This window comes from Zalophus californianus, chromosome 1 (genome assembly GCF_009762305.2).
Source record: "Zalophus californianus isolate mZalCal1 chromosome 1, mZalCal1.pri.v2, whole genome shotgun sequence".
Lineage (NCBI taxonomy): Eukaryota > Metazoa > Chordata > Mammalia > Carnivora > Otariidae > Zalophus > Zalophus californianus.
In genome coordinates, this window is record NC_045595.1 from 205,281,518 (window position 1) to 205,295,346 (window position 13,829).

The window sequence follows — 13,829 nt, forward strand, 5'->3', positions numbered from 1 at the left end:
TGGTGTATATTATAGATATAGAGAAAAGTCTGGAACGGCAAACACCACCCAGTTAGCAGTAACAGCAAGGCATGGATTGGGAGAAGTAGAAAGCATTTAGCTTTTTATTTGAAGCTGTTTATGTTAATAATGAGCAGTATTCTGTGTATTTCCATTTATTGAGAATGTATTATGTGCCAATGCTTTATACAATGTTTCACATGTCTTAAGTTATTTAGATCTCCTAACTGATAGCATTAGTGTCTCTCTTTTATAGGTGAGAAGAGCGAGGCCACTGGTTTAATTTGTTGCCCAGCGTGAGGCAGAACTGGAACTCAAACCCAGGCAGTCTGGCTCCTGAAGACATGCTCAGCAGCTCCATGAGGCTCCCTTTCTGAACACATATAACCTGATCCTCCCACCCACTTCCTGCCTCTGCTCATTAACCATGACTTCCCCAGTCAGTCATTTCTTTTGATCCCACTTGCGTGGGTTCCTGACATTCTTTGTGGCCACCCTGCAGACCATGGGAGATCTTGAGAAGGCAATGACAAGAACTGTGAAGGAGTTCTGGTGACTCTTGGCCAGGAGGTAACTTGGTTCCCATAGTCTCGATGCCAAAATACGAATAATGCTTGGCACCGTGGGGGTGGTGAGGGAAGAACTTTAAAAAAACTCCCCATCACAGCTCAAGGCTGACTCCCCCGATTTAAAGAAATGGAGGCCAGGGATGGTGACTGGCCTCCTATTGAACATCTACCCTTTCCTCTTCGTGTTTGCAAATCTCACGTCATTCTTTTGAATTATTATTATCGTTATTATTTTTTTTTATACAGACATGAAAGCATGCTTCATTGTTCCTTCATACCCAGAGAAGCAGCACCAGGAGCCTGGGCTTTACCTGGGCCGTCCTGGCCTCAGAAGCCAGGGGGTGCGGGACGCACAGGGAGGAGAAGGCACGGACGTCAGCCTGAAGCCTGGTGAGCCCGTGAAGAGCTCGCTTGAAGGTGTTCTCCTGTGTGTTGCAGTGGTTTCACTTGGCTTCCTAGCCCCTCCATCTCAGAAAAAGACCACACCAGTGTGCTATGGTGTATGTACTTGCCAAACTGTTTATTTGCCATTCACTGGTGATAATATTGGATTTACAGAAGAAACTGTGGTACAAAGAAAGTAAGGCTCCAGTGGCTCCTGGGCAGCAGCAGTCCAGCTGCCCTGCACAGGCTGGGCACGGGAATGATCCCGGCAGAGGGGGGGGCAGCCAACCTGACTCTGAGCAGTAGACCACACACGATGGACTGCCTGCTCTCCTGCACTGTCTGGAAACACCTTGGAGAGGGACTTGGGGTGGGGGGTGTTTTCTCATACTGGATCTGGTTTAAACCTCGAGATTGACAGTTCCCTTTCGGGAAGTATTCAATATGTCAGTACCAGGGAGAAAGAAAGCACACACGAATTTCCAGGATGCTTTGTGAACAGATCCAGTAACTGCTACACAAATAGACACTAGGTGGGGCCTGTCCAAGTAGGACTGCAATTCCCATTGTTACTTTTTCAATAGATGTGTTTTACTGTCATTTCAATTTGGAAGTTTATTTTTTTCCATTGATTTTTATACATCCAGAATAGCGCAAATAACCAACAGTTATTTTTTTTTTGCACATTCATTTCCCCTAGAACAAAAGGTGAACTTAGAAAAAAATTGGAACCATGCTATTAGCTCTTTACAGAAGTGAATAAAAAGTAGCTCATTTTTAAGTCTAAAATAAACAAAGTAGAAAGAAGCATTTTTTTGTCTACAGTATTTAGCAAACATAAGAAAAAGTCCTTAGAAACACACACAAAAAATTGAAAAAAGTTATTATAGGTATTAACAATATTTTATAATGAAGCTTAAAATCTATTTACATACATAAATACAATTAACTTTGTTGATGCAACTCTTCTGGAAGGAAAAAAAATGCCAAATGATCAGCCTCATCAATTCTGATCTGGCTAAAGGGAGGGGAAAAACTCCAAACAAACAGACAAACAAACAAAAACCCCAAACAATTGTATACTGTAGGTAAACAAAAAGGCATTTTGTTCAGATGTAAAAAATGTTTTCTGAGATTATTGTTAACTGATTTTTCATGTATAAAAGACCCCAAACATGTTGTACCCCCAGAAAACAAAACCACCAAAAACAAAAATCACCAGGATGGAATGTCCTAAGGAAGCAGGTCTTTCAGGACAGAAACCTGCAATCCTAAATTGTAGGACATTTGAGTGAAACCATTCATTTCCTTTCCAATCAGAGCATTTCTGTTTATCTGCACAGAAATGGCAAGGCAGCAGAAAGGCTGTCTATTAACTCACTGATTGTAATTTGTCCAGGAAGGTTTCTGTTGCTGCACTTGGACAGCAAGCAGATTCAAAATGGTTGGCAATGTCTCTGTTCTGCTGGAAGAAACCCACGACGAGCAGGAGAAAGGCTGACTCACCATGCTCCTTTATGTAAAGGGAGGAGACCTGCAGCTCCTCATGTTCTGGACATTTGGTGTGAAGTTGGGGGTGTGTGTGTGCTGTCTCCTTATATAAAGCGAGAGAATGGAGGAGGGAGGAGAGGCTTGGTGGAGGGAGGGGAAGAGAAACAGAGGGAGATATTAGGGGGCCAGAGAAGGAAAGAAATATAAGTCATATTAAGAAATATAAGTCATATAAGAAATACAGCAAGAAAACCAAAAAGAATTAAAATACATGTCCATGTTGACATAAATAAAGGCATGAACAAGCAGTAGAAATGGCTTATTTAATCTTTCTTCTCTTGGACCAACGCTCCCAGATATATCCAGTTATTACATTATTGGCTTAAAGGTCTCCTTGATTGAAGGACCACCTTAATTTACCTGAAGGCAATGAATGCTATTTCCCCAGGGGGGAAAAAAGCATTAAGTGTGACATGAGGCCTATCTCCGAACAACTAGTTTGATTTAATTTTTTCTGGGACAATTAAGTACTACATATGCTGGTAAGGGTCTGTGAAACTCTTGACTGGCCAAACCAGTGGGTCTCCAACAAAGTGACAAGCCCTCATCATACATGCCTTTGAGAGTGAAGATTCAATGTGAAGCACTGTCTGATCCCCTTCCAGGGCATTAGGCTGGTTTTGAGTTGGAATATCTTCAGGTACCAGAAATGAACTGAAAAATATAATTTTTTTTCCTTCATTTTCCCCCAACGTTTGTCAGGTCAGATATGGCAACATGTGCTGAAAAGAACACTTAGGTTCTATTTGGGGTCAAGGGGCCAAAGGTCCTTTTCAAAAATAAAAATTTTCAATTTACTGACATTTAAGGGTAATTTTGCTGCAAAAATGTAATACAGAATAAAACATCAAATTGAATCATGGAGACAGAATCATGTCTAAAATGAAAGTGAATATACTCTGAGTTTCTCCGAGATCTGTTTTAGCTCTTTTCTAGATAAGAATGACCTGACTGACAACACAAACTGTTTTACATTTTAATTCTTACCAAAGTGCTACTGCATCTGTGTAAAACAAATAATCAATATATATATATAAGAAAACTAAAAAACAAGTTGTTTTAAATAAGACCAGCTGTTTTGCTGCCTGCAGCCGAAGATCTTTCTAATTTGAATCCTTAAATTTATAAAATAAAAGTCAAACACTGTTCTGAAGTCCTGCTTTCAAATACTCTTCAGAGTTGACCTGAAATCATCTCAACTAATTTAAGAGGTACATTAAATAACAACCAGATCATTTTGAGCACATATATGTCAAAACCAGCAGTTAGTATTTATGAATTATACAACTGCATTCTGACCAAATTCTCCAATAAAAATAGTGCCATAAAATTTACAGTGACATTGGACACTTTTGTAGCCATGGGCAGCAGGGACATGAATCTTTCCTGTCACACAAGATGCACGGATAAAAGTGCACACACCCCATTAGGTAGGGTCTCAGCCTGGTGAAAGCAATGCAAAGTTGGGTGCTGAATGAGCAGCATGGGATGGAGTCTGGCACAGGTGGGACAATACTTTCCCATGTGACACCATGGAGGCACACGGAGGTAAACCGTCCTGTTCAGCTCTGCTTCTGAGCCCACCCTATGAAAATTCAGCTGGAGACTTTCGGGCATCAAAAGCACCAGGTCTAGTTTCTTCCACTCCCAGCCTTGGGGGACAGCCACAAGTTTTGTTCTGCATCAATGAACAGGTACTGTATCAAACAGGAGTATTTTCTTGGAGCTAAAATTCTGAATTCTGGATTCAGATGATCTCCTTACTACCCCAGAAGGGAGCAGTTAAAGAACCCATAAATCCGTTCATTCGGTTCCCATGTGGATATTGCTCTTCCACATAGCTTACTTTGGATTCAATGGTTACAAAGTATGTCTGAAATTATCAAGAGCCCAAGGAGGGAGCAAATCCCTAGGCAGAAAATAAATCCTCTCCAGAGGTGCAATCATTGGCATCTATCTGAACCTCCTGGAACCAGATTTGACCTTCTCTGTTTGAAGGGAGGGAGTCAGATATGAGACCCTTTGTTGAGCTTGGCAGAAAATTCCATACTTCAGATCCTTCAAGTGACCCTCAGTATCTAAAAATCGTATTAAAAACGTTGCTGCATTAGCTACCAACTCGTTTGATTAACATGAAAGGGAGTTTAATGTAAACAATATTTAGATAACCAAGTCATCACATTGCCCATCCTTTTTTTCCAGCCTTCTTCAATGTGATACATTTAACTTTGGCTACTATCAAAAACAAAAATGTAGTACTTGATATTTTTCTTCTTAATATAAGTACATTTAAATAATTAAAAAAGTATCAACACATAAGTAGGTGTCTAAACAACAAGATACATAAATATCTAGGGATTCCTTGTGGGAATACAGTAGTTGAAAATGACCCAAAGCTGCAGCTGTTTCTCAAAAAAAAACAACTACACGAAAGTCCAAAAGAAAAGTTAAATAAAACTTACAGAAAAAGGAATCATATTTCTTTCAATTGTCAAAGCAAGAAAGAAGCAAGCTCAAATTTATATATATATAAAAATAAAAACCACCCCAAATGCAAATACGCATTTTGCAATTCATAAGGTGCTGGAAAAGAAAATTAAAAAATATGAATTAGATACCAAACAAGAGGAGTTGCATTCCCTGCCCCCACCCAAACCAAAATTCCACTCTTTGGAATAAACAACTTGGTTAAAAAGTGAAGTCAAGGGTATAAAATCTTTCTTTTATTCACAGCATCGCTAAATCAGAAGCATTCACAGTTTCCCTCTGGGAATCTTCCTGTTTGCCTTACGACGCGTCCGCGCGGTGGCGAGGCGGACACCCTCAGGTTGGGTCAAGGTTCGGAAAAGGTGAGCCGGGCCCACAAGAACGGCGCTCAGGCGCTCCGTACGGCCTCGGGGGCGTAGGCGGCCCTGGCGCCGGGCTTGGGTGGGCGCAGACCAGAGCTAGATCCCAGAACCCAGTTCGCAAGGGCCCGCCCCCTCCCCAGCGCCGGCCGCGGACCCTGCGTTCGCGGGGTCATCCGGGCTAAGGCTGGGCCTGGGCAGGGGCGCTCTTCCTGCCCGACCGCCGCGAGGCCCTCAGTAGGGCCGCCACACGGCCTCCTCGAGGCGCGCGGCAGGCGCCATGTTGGTGGGCGAGTTGCTGTGGCTGCCCTCAGCCTCCACCACGTCGCTCTGGTTCGGGAGGCTGGGGTTGAGCAGCGCCGAGCCTGTGGAGGCGTTGGTGCACGGCGGTAGGATGCGCGGCGGCGAGCGCTCGCCGCCCACCATGGAGAACTGGTAGGAGCCGGCCGAGGCGCCGTAGTACAGGTGGTAGGAGGGTGAGCTGGCCTGGAAGGGGCCGCCCTGTGCCTGCGACGAGCCAGGGTAGGGTGGCGGCAGGTACGTGTGGTAGCGCGTGGCAGAGCTCATGGCCGACATGCCGATGCCGATGCCTGACGTGACGGGCGTCGGGGAGTAGGTGAAGGCGCCGGGGTAGTGCATGCGAGGGTCTGAGATGGAGGGCAGCGCGGGGAACTGGCGCGGGTCACCGAAGGCCGTCAGGTCGGGGGCTGCTGCGGGGCGGGGGGGGGGGGGGGCGAGAAAAGAGCGTGAGGCTGGAGGGGGGAGGCCACGCCCCTCCCGCCCGTGGCCCGCCCACAGGAGGATTACCCAGAATGCTGCTGCCCCCGGAGCCGAGGGGGCCGCCTACCCAGCATGCTAGTGGGCAGGGAGGTGGTGTGATGGTCTGCGATGAGAGAGGGTGGTAATCCGGGGCCTCACGGAATGTAAGGTGGGGTAGGCTACAATGTCATTACAATATAATAGAATGTAATACAATGTAATGTTAACACATACTATGTATAGATAAAATACATATAATATTGATGTAATTACAGGGTTGGCAAACCGACCGTCTAGCCACCACCAATTTTTGTACGGCCCCCAAGCTGAGAATGAGTTACTTTTCTAAATGGTTGAAAAAAGTGAAAAGAAGGATGATAGTTCCTGATGTGAAAATTATGTGGAATTCCCATATCGGTGGCCATGCATAAAGTTTCACTGGAATGAGCCTCGCTCCTGTTCAGTATTATCATAGCTGCTGCTGATCCACCACTGCAGAGCGGAGTGGTCATGACACAGACCGCAGGACCCGGGGAGCCTAAAATATTTAGTATCTGGCCGCTTATGGAAAAAAGTTTACCAGCCCTCTATAATCAATATGTTAATATGCCAATATTAATATAAATGTAATCTGTGACATTAATATAATTGTAAGAATGTGTAACTTATAAAATTATATAATACTAATGAAATGGATGCATCCATAGATTAATATTAATAGAATATATCATACATAATATATTGTGTTATAATAATATATAATAACATTATAATACGTTATACATAATATTTAGGTTGAATCATAGGAAACTGCTGTTTCTGTAGGTCTCAATTAAAAATTGGCAATTTCTTATGATTCGACCTAATGCGTAGCGTAGCAGTGACTGAGTGAATGTCAGTGAGTATCAGTACCACTCTTTGTCTCCCACATGTGCCTTTAAACTACTTCTACATTTTTAGAAAAATATGGCCTCAGTGTCACCTGGTATTCTCTCATATGTGCTTCACTGATTTGTTAACACAAACGGCCACAGGGCCTTGATTTATCCACTCCATTTTTGCACATGTTGAAATTTTACCAGGAATGGCAAAGTTTGTCTATAAAACTCATTTTGTTAGGATTCTGCATTTATGGTTTCAGAAACTGGCTCAGGCCTTTATTGCATCCTTCTGCATTTTTCTTTAGCATAGGCTTCCCTTGGGAACTACTAGGGCCTTTGGGTGCCAGGAAGCGTTCCCTGTGTTCTGTAGATCAGTTTCTCAGCAGTGGCACTATTGACATTTTGGGAGAGATAGTTATTTGTTGGGGCGGTGGGGGGCTGTCCCATGCATTGTAGGATGTTTGGCAGCATCCTTGGCCTCTGTCTACCAAATGTCCGTAGTGCCCCCACACCCCGCATTGTGACAACTAACAATGTCTCGAGACACTGCCAGATGTTCTGGGGGTAGGGTGGGGGGGGCAAGCATTCTTCCCCCCCCCCTCCGCCCGAGAACCACCATGTAAATATAGGATGGTGTCCTGGGGGTAACTGTTCCTCAGAATTATTCATCAAATACTGGGCCAGGACCGTACTCTTTACAACAGCAAACCCAAAAGATAGCAGAGGCAAGAATTAAATGTTTTAAAATCTGTAACTTCTCAAATCAACATACAAAATAACTCCAAACTCAGAATGGCATGTGGTTGGTGTCCTTTTGTGTTCAGGCCCATAGAGAAACTTGACAGAGCCAAGAGTTTGCTCTGAAAGGAAAGCTACCAGGGTGGATTAATCTGTTTTTGGAAGGCATCCGGGGTTGATCAACTTCCTCATATTTCAAGCCTATTATTCCAGCAGGGAGAGCTAGTGTTCTCATTCTCTTTCTGCCTGTCTCTCTCTCTGTCTCTCCTCCACTCTCTCTCCCTTTCTCTCTCCCTCTCTCCCCCTTCTCCTCCTCCCTTCTCCTCCTTCTCTCTCTCCGAACTCCTCTATAAATTTGGGGTGAATGTGATGAGGAGGTATATACTTCTCATCAGAGAGGTAATTAAAGTTTATAGAAACAACCAAAGTCTGCAGCCAATCTCTCTGCTAATGAGGAAACCAGGAGTCTGACTTTCAAACAAACACTGCTGTTAATCTTTTCAAAGCCAGTCAGACATGTGGGCAGGGAAAACATTGTAAACTGACAGTGGTTCTGGGGCTGCCCTTCCACGGCCACTCTCTAGCTCGTCCTGAAGCCAGGCCGCACCTCATTCCACACAGTTTGTTCCTGCCCGCTTACTGGGGCTGTCTGTGAGCAAGCTCTGTGTCACTTGTTTTTGCTCACCCAGAGAGCTGTGACAGGAAGCTTGACTCCATTTTTCCAGTTAGATTTCTATAGTCTAGGGAGAAGCCGAGGTAGGAGGAAGAGCATTAGGCAAATACCATCAATTTGCTGGCATCTGATGCAAGACTCTGGACACAAATTAATGACCCGCCCAGTATTCCTCTTGCTTCATTTGCCCTGAGACAAAAAGGTGAATCCACTGGAAAATGAATGGAAGGTCACCCTGTTTCATGGTGATGTCTGGACATGCTCTGCCAGTCTGTCCCAACGACTACATGGTAATGTGGTGATGGTACCAAGTTACCGTAATCCCGAGTGAGTCCGAGGCTGGTCACGGACATAAGTAATGGAATGATGTTATGGTCTCAGCTGTCAGGGGGAAAACAGTTCTTTCACTTGCGTGCGGAATATCTGAAAGATCTTCAGTACTGCCTGTGATTCTCTTTCTGTCTACATGGCACCAGTGCCACTGGACAAAAGGCCACCCGTTTGGTGAAAGTAGCTTTTCCCGCACATTTTGATAGTAAAAGAGCTTCAGCCCTCTAGATATGTTCCGATTCAAATGATCTATTCAAATATTTGTTTCCAGTTTTATGTCCTGTCTGACATTTCCTACCAAGCCCCACGGTCACGCACCATTCACCCCACCTGTCTGTCGCCCATTTGTCCTTTGGGCTGGCCTGATGCCCCCTTATTCCATAGTGGGTGGGGGTGGGGATCCCTGATAGTCACAGGGAGCTTTTAGAGAGTAGGAAATCTGGGGATTAGGAGGTTCAGGTATTTTAGTTGGAAATGTTTCCCCACTGATGGCGCTAAATATTTGCCATGACAGCTCAAGTGTTCATTCTACAGCTTGACATGGATGAAAGCTGTCCCACTCTAGCCCCTCCCACTGCCCCCAAAGGATTAAACAGCCTGAGCAGATAATGGCGGCCTTAAAAGGATCTTTGGCATGACTCAGATTAATGCATGCCGTCTGTCGCCCAGGTTGGCAGCTAAACATTAATTTTTTTTTAAAGAAAAAAATAAAGGAAAACCTCCAGATGACATCTCTTTTTCAGACAAGGTGTGGAGACTGTCTGCAAAGGAGAGAGAGCGAGAGAGAGAGACAGTGCAAGTCCCCCCTGCAGAAGGAAGTCCAGGTGGGGCTGGGGGTGGGGAGAGGGGCTGAACACAGAGCTCTGGGGAAGGATTAAAAGGAAAAGCAGGAGCAGAGAGCAGTGTCAGGTTCTCAAGGCTGGCCGCCAGGCAGCCACTTGGCTTTTATGTGTCGCAATCCCCTACTGCCCCCAGGCATATGACAACGCTTCTCAGGCCGGCACTCCAGGCTTGATTTCTCAGAGGGAGATCTGCCAAGTTGAAGAGCAGTCTCCCATGCCTTTCCCAGCCACTGGGGAAAGCTCATCTGAAATTCTCTCCTGCCCTCCCTCCATGACAGGGGAGAATCATTCTTGGGCGCTGAAATGGGACGTGGTTTTTGTGTACCTCACACCCTCATGCCATAAAACGTCCTTCCCCACTTCTCAGGTAATTGAAGTCCTGGTTATTCAGAAGTGTAACAGCAACATGGGACTTGGGAGTGCACGTTACCGATTCCCTTTAAAAAAAAAGAAAAGTCACCCTCACATCTGAACACTGGTCAGTGGAGCGGCTGCCCCCCGAGGGCTCTTGAAACTATAAGGTGCAGATCTTGGGTGCTGACCAAGTCAAAAGTCTTACGTAATAAATTCCAAGGGGCCCACAGCAGGCACATTACCAAGGAAAACAGTAATTGTTTTAGCTGTAGAGAGCAGAGCAGTGCCACTGAGAAGAATCAATAAAAGTTGACAAGTGCCTTTGGAATCAAACTGGTCCTGAGGGAACAGAACTTCTGAAACAACAAGCTGAACAGACGTCATCATTCTTATGCTACTTCCTCAACTCCTTAGCCCAGCAGGTGCCCTGAAAATGTTGGCATTAATGCAAAAAGTGGACAACGAAGTTGGCTTTCCCATTTTACCACAGGGCCTAAGAATACTCGAAGGTGGTGGTTCTCAACTGGGGGGCAGTTTGGGGGCCCTCTGGATATCTGGCAGTGTCTGGAGACATTTTTGGTTGTCTTGATGCGGGGGAGGAGGCCTGTTGCTGCATCTAGAGGCCAGAGATGTTGCTAAATATCCTGCAGCGCACAGGACAGCCCCCCACAACAAAGAATTCTCTGGCCCCAGATGCAAGTGGCGCTGTTGTTCAGAAGCTCCGAGAAAAAGCTAAAGCATTTGGTGAAATCTCAAGTAATCACAACTGTCTAGAAAACACACATTATACGACATTTAAAATGGCAGACATGATGCCTTTGCCCCTTTCGCCTGCCCCCTAATCTACTATAATCTGATCTCAAGAGCTGAAAAGCAAAAACAACTACCCTCCCCCCCAAACATACGAAGTGTGTTTGCAGGCTTCATAATGCTGAAGTTCTCTGAAGTATTTTCATAGTTTGGTCCAGCTCCAATTTCAAAGCTCCAAGCAGGGAGTTAGTTTCTTCTTTTGCTTTCAACAAAGGAATTTTTCTCTACCTCCGATTTCCCTGCCCACGAGCAAAGGTGAGTGCCAAGCCCAAAGGTCTCATAGGTTAAATGACTAATATTTAATGAGCTCATATTAACAACAATTATGCTAACCATGACACCCGAGCTTTCCATTCTGTTCCTCTAATCTGGGATGAACAGCTCTTAGTTTGAAATGTCTCATTTGGGGTGTAGATGCCTCCCATTCCACAGGTACCCCAGTGTTGTTCACATGACCTGCGAAAGCTCGCCACTGTCAGATGGACAGTCCCACCTGAGTTCTAGAAGCTGATTCCTTTGGCCTTGTATATTATTAACCCACCAGCTGCTACCACTGTCTGCCAAATATGAGCAACCCCAAAATGCCCAAAGAATCCTCTTCTGCCTTCGTATTCATAATCTCTGTCTCTAGGTGTCAGGGAAAATCAGTGCATGGACATGGGACTTAGACAACATTGTCTTTAAACCACATTTTACCCCCCAGAATGACTGCCAACCCTTCATGCATCTCCAGTCTCTCGAACCTTCCACTCTAGCTCGACTTCAAAGGGTGTGTTCAAGCAGCTTACTTGTGAGTCGACTGGAAAGCTCTGCAGAGAGGGTTGTCATGCCGCTGGCCCGTCCAGGTGAGATGGGTGTTGCTGGGTGTACGGAAGGTGAGGCAATCGACCCCAGGTATTGGTAGGACTGATCATAGGACCACGGTGGGGATGGCTGGATCTGCCTTGTGTCTGCAGAGAATCAGGGAGGTCAGTCATACGTAGAGTGGGGTGGGATTTAAGAAAAAAAAACCTTTTAATAAAAAGCTAGTCACCTTTTTTTTCTTTTAAGATTTTATTTATTTGACAGAGAGACACAGTGAGAGAGAGAGAGAGAGAGAGAGAGAGAGAGAGAGCACCAGCAGGGGGAGCAGCAGAGGGAGAGGGAGAAGCAGGCTCCCAGGACCCTGGGACCATGACCTGAGCCAAAGGCAGATGCTTAATGACTGAGCCATCCAGGTACCCCTAGTCACCTTTGTTTAAATATGTTATACATGTCTGTGGCCTGTTGACCAGTGTTTAGTAAGTCCAAGTATTTGCTTTTGTTTGATGATTTCCATCCCTCCCACAAAGATACTGAAATACAGTTTATGTGCGATTCTTGAAGATTTTCCTCTGATAACTGTTCCTTCCGGAGGTTTGATTTAATCATGCTAATAATGATAGGAGAAGTTGAATATGCTTTCCAGGTAGAACTGTTAATGCTCACCTGTTGAACTACAGCACATTTCAACTGCCCAGACAATATCAGCTTTATCAAGAGTACAATTCTCATCCTTAGAAACATTTTATAAACTCAGGCAATCACCTATCCGTCTGTACTCAGTAAGCGAAAAAGAACATAGAGTTTTTTTTTGTTTGTTTGTTTTTTTGTACCTTTGGCAAAAATATCCCAAGGGCTTTTAAATATCCTCTATTTAGGTGAATTGTCTCCTAAGGAATTTAGAAAAGAAGGTCTGCCTGGGAAGCTGGTGGTGAGACCTGAGGATTAGTTCACAAGCCCAGCAGTAGAGAGCCGGCTCTACCACCCGAGACCGACAGGTGTCCCACACCTTTTCAAGACCTCAAGTCTGCAACGTATAAAGGGCAGAATGTTGAGCAAGTATTTTATAGATGGCCATTAAATGAGGACTGGGATAGAGAAGAGACAAAACTCTGGCTTCAGAAGATTTAGGTAAAAAGGATTTTGTAAATTTGACTCCAGCATTCATAGGAGTCTTAGTTTTCAAAAGCATCCCAGTGCAGATGAAAAGGAGAAGAAAAAATGAACAAACCCTATAATCTCAGGCAATACGTGTAAGGAAAGTTGAATGGGACATGGTCCCCCCACAAGACAGCCTCCATTTCTTTATGGTTAAACACTGATTTTCTCTTTGTGTCCCACCTTCTCTGTGGACTACGCTAGCTTCCAGGGGTCTTCATAGCCAGGGCTGCATGATGCTGGGAGTACATCTAGAAAGAGCAACGATCCTCAGGACAATATGGGGTACAGGCTCTGTATGTGCCAGTACGTAAAGAAGTGAGTTCTTCCTACTCATTGTGAAATATTCAGTTCTCGTTCCTCCAGGGGCTTTTCATTTCCAGCAGTTCAAGTTTGCTGTTTCTGTTTATCTGTTCGAAGCTGGCAAAGCGGATAACAGAATTAGGGGTTTGGAGATCCACCTGGATCCCCGGGTCTTCTGCCTGCTTGCCCCCTCCCCTGTCCCTCATGTGGATCGATTTCTTTCTTTTCTTTATAAAGTAAAGTAAAAAAAAAAACAACTCAATTTTTAAGTTTGGAAAATCTGGGCAACTATTTTAACTTAGCATCTCTGAAATCTAATATTAAAGAAGGGTCCTCATTCCATTCTGAATTTTGGGGAATTTGAGCAGAAGGCAAGGAATAAAAGAGTTGGTCCATTCTAAACTCAGTGGAAATGAATGATCAGCTACAGTCAAAGATCCTGCACAAAGATCCAGGCGACAGTGTTTCCAATAATTGAAAGCAAAGAACAAAATACCAGATCGTTCAATATTCTCATTTTACTACAAGGGTTTTCCTCCAAGTGAAAAATAAATTATAGACTCAGATATTTTTTAAGACATGCGTATGTCCTAGATATACACATTTGCTAGGTGAGTATATAGTACTCAAATATTTTAATCATTTAAGAAGCAAACAAAAGAGGTTTTATAATTGTCATAAAGCCCTCCGGGGTGTGAATTGTGGTTCAGTAATTCATGCCTTGCTGTGTAGACAGCCCAGCACCCCTAACCCCATGTCTAAAACCACAGTAAGCATAAAGTATTATGCCATGATTCATGCTCTGTCATGTTTTACTGTAGTGAAAAAGT

At 44.4% G+C, this 13,829-nt stretch overlaps 1 protein-coding gene across 4 annotated transcripts in view; it reads right to left on the bottom strand.

Moving 5' to 3' along the window:
• Positions 1-1,072: 1,072 nt before the first annotated feature.
• RUNX1 (RUNX family transcription factor 1) overlaps positions 1,073-13,829 on the bottom strand; it is a 247,844-nt gene continuing 235,087 nt past the window's right edge. For all 4 annotated transcript variants that reach the window (XM_027583259.2, XM_027583258.2, XM_027583257.2 and 1 more), the window contains 2 exons: positions 11,526-11,687; positions 1,073-6,060 (listed from right to left, as the gene is read on the bottom strand). In XM_027583259.2, coding sequence (XP_027439060.1) covers positions 5,585-6,060; positions 11,526-11,687 — 638 coding nt within the window. In that variant the 3' untranslated portion in view covers positions 1,073-5,584. The remainder of the gene's footprint in view (positions 6,061-11,525; positions 11,688-13,829) is intronic.